At 48.1% G+C, this 10,399-nt stretch overlaps 1 protein-coding gene across 1 annotated transcript; it reads left to right on the forward strand.

Moving 5' to 3' along the window:
* The first annotated feature begins 10 nt into the window (after positions 1–10).
* Positions 11–10,397, forward strand: Eif2b1 (eukaryotic translation initiation factor 2B subunit alpha). The gene is made up of 9 exons (XM_075978775.1): positions 11–120; positions 1,338–1,439; positions 2,831–2,967; positions 3,066–3,182; positions 5,041–5,157; positions 6,596–6,660; positions 7,408–7,483; positions 8,804–8,929; positions 9,698–10,397. Exons 1-9 carry the CDS (start codon positions 108–110, stop codon positions 9,860–9,862), a joined length of 918 nt encoding a protein of 305 aa, XP_075834890.1. The 5' UTR covers positions 11–107; the 3' UTR covers positions 9,863–10,397.
* Positions 10,398–10,399: the final 2 nt, after the last annotated feature.

Raw genomic sequence — 10,399 nt, forward strand, 5'->3', positions numbered from 1 at the left:
ACGACGTCACCTCAACTTCGAGGCGAAGGAAGTGATGTTTGAAGCGTGCGACACGCTGTCAGCCTGTGGCTTGCTGCCGGCGCAGTTGCGAGGCTCGCGGAGAAGCGATGGAGAACCACGGTGAGTGGGTGACCCGAGCGGCGGGGACACGGGCAGTCCGGGCTGGAGCTGCTTCCTGCTCTCACTGCTTTTGTGTTGTGGTCTGGGCCTCTCGGACGCGCGCAAACTGGCTTCAGCACACGCTGTCCGAGGGGCCTCTTCCAAAAAACTGGCTCTCTTGTCGGGCAGTGGTGGCGCACGCCTTTAATCCCAGCACTCGGGAGACAGAGGCAGGCGGATCTCTCTGAGTTCGAGGCCAGTCTGGTCTACAGAGCGAGTTCCAAGACAGCTAGGACTGTCACACGGAGAAACCGTGTCTCGAAAAACAAACAAAAACTGGCTCTGAGAGTCAGTGTGCAAGCCTCCGTGTCCGGGTGTCCTCTGTGCGCAGTAAGAAGACACATTGTCCCTACTTGAAAGAATAAGGCATCGTTAGTTTTCTTGTCCATCGTGGTTACCAGGATGTTTCTGTTGAGTGAAAAACAAACTAATATACTTACTTTAATGAAAACTAAGCTAGGTAGAACTGTATGCATTTTCCCATTTGTATTTGGGCACACGAGTAGACTTTTTTTTTTAAGATACTTATTTATTATGTATACAATATTCTGTCTGTGTATATGCCTGCAGGCCAGAAGCGGGCACACGACCCCATTACAGATGGTTGTGAGCCACCATGTAGTTGCTGGGAATTGAACTCAGAACCTTTGAAAGAGCAGGCAATGCTCTTAACTTCTGAGCCATGTCTCCAGCCCCTACACGAGTAGACTTGACTGTAGACTGCTCAGAAGGCAGGAGAGATTAATAAAGTGGATGAGAGGACTCCCTAGACTACTAACCCCTGGGCTTGGCCTCTAAAGTCTCTGTCTGACACACCAGTAGTTTTTCCAACGCTCTGGAGGCAGAAGCAGGCGCGGGTCTCAGCGAGTTCAAGGCCAGCTTGGTCTGCCTAGCGAGTTCCAGGACAGGCTCCAAAAGCTATAGAGGAAACCCTGTCTCAAAAAAACTAAAAAGAAAGAAGAAAAACCGATATGAAAGAGGTGTCCCTGCCAATAGTACGGAAGTATCTTTTATCCCAATCAACACTTGTTCCCTGTAACTTTAAAAGCTGCTCTTCTTTAAAAAAAATGTTTTTAATGTTTTTGCTTCTTATTTAAGGTCAGCAGTTGTTACCAAGCACTCTAGCCTCATCTTGCTAAGTTTGGGTGATGACTCGTGTTTTTTTCCTCTCTTCCTAGAGTTAATTGAATACTTTAAGTCTCAGATGAAAGGCGATCCTAACATGGCCTCAGCAGTGGCTGCCATCCAGACCTTGCTGGAGTTCTTGAAGAGAGACAAAGGTAAAAAGAGTCACCCTTGACAACCTGGGCCTTAGGAACGTTTTCAGATCACTTCTAGGAGAGCGGACAGGGACAGGGAGCCGTGCAGGTCTGCCTACAGTCTCAAGCTCAGCTTCTGTCTCTGCATCCATCCTTTTGGCCAGGGAGCCCTCAGGCTGTCACCTAAAGGACACCTATTTACCTATAAAATACGCTGGGAATCGAGAGTCAGTATAACAAAAGGCTTAAAGGAAAGCAATAATTTAGCTTTATAGATGAGTACCAAGCATCTAGCTTGTCCTAGATTCTGTGCAGATGCTATAGAGAATGTTCCAGAATAAATATTGCTAGGTATAGTGGCACATACCTTTGATCCTAGCACTCGGGAAGAAGAGGTAGGCGGATCTCTGAGTTCAAATCCAGAGTGGGTTTCAGGACAGCCAGGGCTACACCGAAAAACCTGTCTCCAAAAACAAACAAAATATTCTGGTAGCGCTTGCCTTTACTCCTAGCACTTGGGAGGCAGAGACAGGCGGATCTTTGTGAGTTCGAGACCAGCCCGGTTTACAGAGCTAGCAAGTTCCAGAACATCCAGGGCTACACAGAAACCCTGTCTCAGGGGGAAAAAAAATCTGGCATCAATATTCACTGGGATCTACTAAACAAATATTGTAATCTTAAGATTTTGGCATAATATGACCTCTTTTACACAGAAATTATAATGATGCCTTTTTTATTCTCATGGGGTGGCCAAGAGAAAAATTTCTCTAACACAGCCTCGAGTGTCTTCCCAATGTCCATACATTCAGATACTGTGGACCCGCACTGTCTCACCATCTGCCATGCTGTCGCTTACTGCAGAATACATGAACGCAGCCCTGCTGGCTTCTTGGATTTTTAATTTCTATCTTATTATTAGCATGTGCATGAGTGTGGTATGCATATGCCACAGTGAGCCGGTATGCTTAGTGGACAGCTTTCCGGAGTTGGGTCTTTTGCACTCAGGCCACCAGGCTTGAGCCGCACAGTGCTTTTGCTCAGTCATCTCATTGGCCTTCTTTGCTCTTTATACCAAGTGTGTTCCTACCTTGGGCCTTTGTATCACTGATGTCTACACAGAAGCTGTCCTCACTGGGTCCTTTCCTATCCAAGTCTCCATTTAAATGGCCTGTAATGCAAGAGGCCAGCCCTGTACAGTAGCTCGCTCTTGTTCATCGTCCTACCGTCTCCTGTCCTCTGACAGTTTGTCACTTGTCTGTTGTTTATTGTTCGTGAGAACAGAGCCCTCTCGTGCAGCATCTCCCAGTGGCTGGCACAGAGATGCAGCCAGTGTTCTTTGTAAGCGTGGATGAAGTGCAGGCCCGCAAGGGCCGTCACCCTAAATGAACATCACATTCCTGACGTCATTGCAGGGGAGACACTGCAGGGCCTGAGGGCGAACCTCACCAGTGCCATAGAAACCCTGTGTGGCGTGGACTCGTCCGTGGCCGTGTCCTCTGGTGGAGAGCTCTTCCTCCGCTTCATCAGCCTCACCTCCCTGGAGTACTCTGTAAGCCCCCCTCCCTCGGGAGCCTCTTCCGCTTCTCTGTTGGCCTGCAGATACTGTCAGCGTCCTGCGGTCTCCCTTCATTTTGCTCCTCTCCCTAGGATTACTCCAAGTGTAAGAAGATCATGATTGAGAGAGGAGAGCTTTTCCTCAGGAGAATATCCCTGTCAAGAAATAAAATTGCGGATCTGTGCCATACTTTCATCAAAGACGGGGCAGTGAGTACACAGCTCCCCTGTACTGCTAGAATCAAGAGCTTTGGAGTCAGGCTACTGGGCCTAAAGTCCTGACTCTGCCACCTACTGCTGGGCCCAGGGACAAGTCACTTCTCTGTCTTGCAGTTTTCTGGTCTGTTAATAAGGACAGCAGCAGCTGACTGGCTGGCTGGGTGGGGCATAAATGAGATACCTCCTGTAGCCAGTGCTCTGCAAACACAGATACTATAGAGGCTCACCATCATGAACTGGGAGAACATGGGACCAACATAAGTGAGTCTTAATTTTAACTTTTTTTTTAATTGGTTCTGGAGATGAAAGTAAGGACCTCAGACATGCTAGACCTGCTCTACTACTGAACTATGCCCATAGCCTCTTAGCAAGTTGGTTTTTTTTTTTTTTTTTTTTTTTTTTGGTTTTTTGAGACAGGGTTTCTCTGTAGCTTTGGTGCCTGTCCTGGAACTAGCTCTTGTAGACCAGGCTGGCCTCGAACTCCCAGAGATCCGCCTGCCTCTGCCTCCCGAGTGCTGGGATTAAAGGCGTGCTCCACCACCGCCCGGCAAGCTATTTTTTTTTTAAGAAGTATTTTTAATTACATTTGTTTCTTAATTATGTGTTTGTGTGAGTGTGCAGAGGCGCCACAGCGAGTGTGTGGAGGTCTTCCCACTGCGGAGGATCTGAGGGTCTCTAAGGCTTAGTGACAAGCCCCTTTACCCACTGAGCCATTGCACCTGCTCTAAAGAAGTGTTTTTAGATTGGGTGTGTACTTAGATCTCTAACCTGAAATGAGTCTGTTCAGACCAGCTGTTCCCATGGTCACTGCCACGTATTTGAGCCAGCATCAGTCCTGGGTGGAGCTGTCCTCGTCAAGTGGGGAATGGCAGGTAGAGCCAGTCTCCAGCTTGTCCACTCCACCAGGTGATGAAGCCATCATGTTTCCTGAGCATCAGCACAGCCCCCACCACTCAGCCTCCTTGCACCACGTCTCTATTTACCTGCATCACATCACGGCTTTACTGCATTTCCCAGCTTTGAAGTGTGCTATTAAGTATTTGTGACTTACTGGGAGGTGGACATGGAGCTGTGTTAATAGCTGTGTCAGACACACCTAGGCCAAGTGGAGGCCCAGCCATGACACTACTTAGCTCTCAGTGTGTGGCTGTGGTGTGTGTTTCTTGCCCTCACCACGCACAGCTCTTAACCGGGGTTAACAGCTGAGTTACAAACCGAGCTGCTGAATCTTGAACCTGTGGTCAGATCACCCTCAGGGTTGTTAAATAAAGACTCCTCAGGTTCAAGATGCGGCCTGAGAACCTGCGATTCTGGGGAATCGTGTCCACCACCGCGTTTTGTGTGGTCCTCTGCATCCTAGAGCATACATAGTCTGTGTGAGTCCACAATTACCTGTGCCAGAAGCTGTATTAACCCCACAGTGCTCGTCAATTTTGAAAATGAAATCTCTTAGCATAACTTGTATACAGTTAGATATTAGATTTTTACCTCTTCTAGAAAACCCAGGTGGCTCTGGGATGATGTGACAGAGGGCCCCTTGGCCTGGTTTCCCTGGCCTTGCGCTACCAGGGTCTCATCAGGTCCTGTGTTACCTCCCCTCCCAGCACCTGTAAGCCCAAGTATGCAAGCTCTAGCTTATTGGCAGGGAGCCAACCCGTGACGTCTTCTGTACGTTTGGGTTCCTCTTGGACAGGAGTGTTGAACTTCCATGGGCTATCAGAGTCACCCTTCCAATTGTGGTTGATCTACAGCATACAGGACTGTAAGCACGCGTCATATAGCAGTGCGGGCAGCTCAGGCAGTGGCTAACTGGCAGCCCACCCCTCTGATGAGGTTTCTTGTTCCATAGAGAATTTTAACTCACGCCTACTCCAGAGTCGTCCTGAGGGTCCTAGAAGAAGCCGTGGCAGCCAAGAAGCGGTTCAGTGTGTATATCACGGAGTCTCAGCCTGATTTATCCGGGCAAGTATCTTGCCATTGGCCAGTGAGTCAGCATTGCCTTGGACCCATTCATAACTGTTCTGACCCTGGGAGGAAAGTCCCTGTGGGTTTGAGGGGCACAGTACAGGCTGTAGCTTTTTTTGCTTCTTTTTCAATTTTTAGGGTTTTGCTTTTTTAAGTTTGTTTTCTTTTTTTAAGATTTATTTATTTAATCCATATACAGTGTTTTGTCTGAATGTATGCTTGCAGGCCAGAAGAGGGCACCAGATCTTGTTATGGGTGGTTTTGAGCCACCATATGGTTGCTGGGATTTGAATTCAGGACCTTTGGAAGAGCAGCTTAACTTTGACCCATCTCTCCAACCTCCTTTAAGGATTTTTCTTTAGAGAGTTACATCAGAGGAACAGCAGGCGACTGTATGAAAAGCTTTTATTAGTTGGTGATTGACAAAACCATCTCCAGATGACACGAAAAGCAAACTTTATTCTCAGCTGACTTCATTACCAGGTTCCTTTAAGAGTATAGTTTTTGTTTTTCTTTGTCGTGCTGAGGAGTGAATCCAGGTCCTGCACATGCTAGTCAGGCACCCCGGAGCTGTACCCACAACTCTGTAGTTTAAGAAACTAGTGATAAGCCAGGCACAGTAGCGTACACCTTTAGTCCAACACTTGAGAGGCAGAGGCAGGCAGATCTCTGAGTTCAAGGCCAGCCTGATGTACTACAGAACAAGTTCCAAGATATCCAAGGCTACACAGGGAAACCCTGTTTCAAAAAGAGAGATAAAGAACCAGTGATGGCTCACTGACACTGATTGCTCTTGAAGAAGATCTGGGTTCAATCCCCAATACCTAAATGGTGGTTTACAACTGTCTGTAACTCCATCTTTAGGGAATCCCACACCCTCTTCTGGCCTCCTCAGACACCAGGCGTGCATGTGGTGTGTCTGACCCATGCAGGGAAAACACTTGTTGTCTTAGGGTTTCTCTTGGTGTGCGGAGACACAATAACCACAGCAACTCTTGTAAAGGCTAACATTTGATTGTGGTGGCTCACATACAGTTTCAGAGGTCCAGTCCATAATATGATGGGGAGCATGGCGGCAGGCAGGCCGACACGGGGCTGGCAACATATTGATCAGAAAGCAACAGGAAGTGGACCGTGACACACTTCCCCCAACAAGGCCACATCTGCTCGAACAAAGCCACACCTCCTATAGTGCCACTCTCTGTGAGCTTATGGGGGCTAAATACATCCAAACTACCACACACAGAAAATAAAAACTAGATCTTAAAAAATAAAGATAAAAAATTAAAGAACTTGGGTTCTCCTTTCCCTGGTCCAGAGTCACGACCTGCCCCGTAAGCCACTGAGGTCACAGGACATCTCTGTCTAAATCAAGTTCATCATGCATCACTGTGGGACCTTTTGATTTTATCTAATGTCCTCATGTCACCTTCAGGAAGAAAATGGCCAAAGCCCTCTGCCACCTCAATGTTCCTGTCACCGTGGTGCTGGATGCTGCTGTTGGGTAAGTATGACTCTCCCACATGTGTGTGCTGGCTCCAAGCAGGGCTTTAGAATTGTAGTGTGAATCCCATCCATAAAATCTGACTGGGTAGCATCTCTCCTTTAATAGGCAGCCACTCTGCAGTAGCAAGGTTATCACAAGGTCGTGAGAGGGCCCAGCATAGGACCTGTGTTCATGCCTGTTAGTGCCGGGAGTCTTATTTCTGAAACAGGCTCCTGTAGCCCAGTCTGGCCTGGAAGGCAGTCCTTCCTCAGCTTCCCAAATGCTGGAATTGCTAGCATGGGTGGAACACTCAGCTGTTCCTGTTTTCAGAGTAAAAGGATAAAGTCAGCCTGTGCTGAGCAGTTAGGTGGTCAGTGGCTCACTGAGGTTTTGTCCCAGCTGGGCCGTCAGTGTTTGTCACTGAAGACGAGTAGTCTCTGGGAAAGAAAGCGCATTATGAAGAGGGCTAGGAGTGTGTTCCATAAGCACTTTCAGCAGCTCTTACTGTCTCAAAAAGTAAACTGTGACTCAACCTATTAGCACTGCAAGGCAGAGGCAGGTGGATCTGAGTTCCAGGCCAACCAAGGCTACAAACTGAGACCTTGGCTCAACAGTTTTAATGCTGTGGTAAGGTACAGCACCAGGGCAGCTGCCTGTGGCAGACGCCCTGTGAAAACGGCAGCTGTGGGAAGAACCCACCATCATCAGACATTAACTAGAGCCAAGAAAAGTATGTGAAGCCTTTCCTCTTGTCCATTTCCTCAGCTACATCATGGAGAAAGCAGATCTTGTCATAGTTGGTGCTGAAGGAGTGGTTGAGAACGGAGGCATTATTAACAAGGTGGGTACTGCCGCACTGGCCTTGGACGCCCCTGCAGCACAGATTTCATCTTTAGAGGCTGGCCTTTGTGACGCTTGTCAATTTGCACATTTACACAGATCGGTGCTTTTGTTTGGATCTGTGTTTTGACACAGGGTCTTGTATGGCTGAGGCTGATCCGATCCTCCTGTCTCTGCCTCCCAAGTGCTAACATTACAGGTATGCATTACCACACCCAGGCAAAACAGATTCAGCTTAGAGAGTTGAGTGTCTCCCACTTTGCTTACATTTGAAGGTGTTAGTCCTCGGGGTTTTCTTACCTAGGAAACCGTCCATGACACAGCATCTTGGTCATGTTACGCTGTGCATGCACCATCTTGAGGCTTTGGTTCAGTGGCTTTCAGCACGATCACACCATGCTGTCACCAGTGTTTGTAAAATTTTGTTTGTCCCAGATGGCCTTTTCCCATATCCCTGGGTCCCCTTTGTTCTGTCCTGACTTTTCCAGTGCTACTCACACAAGTAGATTCCCAAGCTCATGGCTTTGATCTTGGCATACTTCACTGACCCTGCCGCCTCAGTCATATCCCCCCCCACACACACACACTGCAGCGTGTGTCAGGGCTGCGTCCTTTGACAGTGTGGTCATGGTCACTGACAGTGGACATTGGGCTTTCCCTCCACTGGCTGTGGTGCAGAGTGCTGCTGGGACACTGGTCAGCAGGTGCCTTAAGTCCCCAGGAAGTGTGAAGTGGCTCATCCTAGCTGGTGGTACTGGACATTTTCATGTGGTTTGGGACCATTTAACTTGGAAGAAAAAAAGCGTTTGGGTTTTTTTCCTTTGTTTCTGAAGACAGGGTTTCTCTGTGTAGCCCTAGCTGTCTGAAGTAGCTCTGTAGACGAGGCTGGCCTCAAACTCAGAGCTACCTACCACTGCCTGGTCTGTTTTCTCTCTTCCTTTCTTTTTCTCCCCCCCCCCCTTTAAAGATATTTCATGCTGGCCTTGAACTCAGTATGTATTGAACAAGCCTTTGAATTTCTAATCCTCCTGCCTTACCTCCCCATAATCTCTAGGCATAACATTTTTCCCACCAGGGCCTGATTTGAACAGTGCTGGCTGGGGCTTGAACTCATGGCTTCAGCATGCTAGACAGGCATTCTGCCAGCTGAGCTAAATTCCTAGCCTTCAAAGAGGACCTTTAAAGAAAGAAAACAAGCCAGTCTCAAAAAACTAAATGAAACAAAAAAATTACCATGCCAGAATTGCCCTTACTCTGTGCTTCCACTGCAGTGAGTTGTGCAAACTAACCTTGCATCTCTTCCATTTCCCTGACTTCTCAGATTGGGACCAACCAGATGGCCGTGTGTGCCAAAGCCCAAAACAAACCCTTCTATGTGGTTGCAGAAAGTTTCAAGTTTGTACGGCTCTTCCCACTCAACCAGCAAGACGTCCCAGATAAGTTTAAGGTGAGTTTTACATAGCTGACAGGGTCTTTGATTCTATAATGTTCTAGAAAGGTCCTCACTTCCCACTGCTGTCCTCCAGTGCTCTTCTATGGTACCAGGACACATTTGTGGGCAGTCTCCATCTTGTTTATTTACATAGCAGAGAAGCTGTGTTGTAGCACGATTAATAAAAACCCTGAGACAGAAATTGGGGTTCAACCTGAAGGTCAGAAAAGCAAAACAGCAAGTCACTGGCTCTTACCTCTACCTCAGTCTGAAATGATGATCCTGCCTCCAGGAATCTCAGAATGAAACTGTGAGAGCTGTCTCCTCCAAGTCTTATGTTCCTCTCTAGGGCTGGGATCAAAGGCATGCACCACTACCACCTGGTTTCTATGGCAAACTAGTGTGGCTACTGGGATTAAAACAGCCTGTTCTGTAAGGTAGCTGTTTTACTCTCTAATCTTCAGGCAAGCTTTATTTATTAAAATACAAATGAAATAGCACCATACTGTGTGACTGGTGGAACCTCAGCCTTAGAATCAACTCTTCATTCCCACCTATACTTTTACAAAATGTGACCTTGGCCAGGCCCTTCCATTGAAGATTTGCTTATCTGGGATGGGATGGGATCCTGTGAGTACTGTCCTTCCCAGCCTGCCACACAGCCAGTTTCCTGACTTGGGGGCAGTCCTGATGTGAGCTCACTTAGCGCTCAAACTACAGCCTCAGCAGTAGAGAGCCTGGATACGAGGCCAACCCAACTAATACAAGTTCTTCCCTCCTCAGTACAAGGCAGACACTCTCAAATCTGTGCAGACTGGGCAGGACCTCAAAGAGGAACACCCGTGGGTGGACTATACTTCCCCATCCTTGATCACCCTGCTGTTTACAGACCTGGGCGTGCTGACGCCGTCTGCTGTAAGCGATGAGCTCATCAAGCTGTACCTGTGAGCAGAGTCCCTCCTGCCAGCTTGCAGGGAGCCCGTGTGCAGGGTGAGCCAGCCGGCTCCAAACTGAACCAGTTGACGTCGGAAGTCCTGGAGAATCCTTTCAACTCAGCCCTGCCACATCTGAAACCTGTTCCCAGTTCTACAACCAAGCATCCTTCCGGTTTTCAGAAACTCACTGTCTGTGGAAGTACAAGTTAGGTGACTGGCTGCAAACCCAAGGAAGGAGAGCACACGAGGGGGCAGTGAAAGTGACGCAGGGCTCTGCAGTGACAGCCACTGAGAATACATCATGGGGTGCCTTACAAACAAGGCAGGAAACACCGCTGGCTGCATCTGGCTTCAGGGCTCTGTCTCCTCAGCAGGGTCAGGCCAGACAGGAAAAACACCAATGCCTTCCCAGGATGCTGCTTACAGAATGTCTGGACCTAACCTGTCTATAAAGTAGTTTAAACATGATTAAGTCCCCAACAGCTTTTGTAAATTAAACATGGGAACGGATCAGGACCTTTTTTAATAAATTATATGAACGATTTGGATA

This window comes from Microtus pennsylvanicus, chromosome 1 (assembly GCF_037038515.1).
Source record: "Microtus pennsylvanicus isolate mMicPen1 chromosome 1, mMicPen1.hap1, whole genome shotgun sequence".
NCBI lineage: Eukaryota > Metazoa > Chordata > Mammalia > Rodentia > Cricetidae > Microtus > Microtus pennsylvanicus.

Bases quoted from the DNA above. Each gene is read 5' to 3' on its own strand.
- Eif2b1 (XM_075978775.1), top strand. The intron at 1,440-2,830 runs GTAAAAAGAGTC...ACGTCATTGCAG, and splicing joins GTTCTTGAAGAGAGACAAAG to GGGAGACACTGCAGGGCCTG. The intron at 5,158-6,595 runs GTATCTTGCCAT...ACCTTCAGGAAG, and splicing joins AGCCTGATTTATCCGGGCAA to AAAATGGCCAAAGCCCTCTG.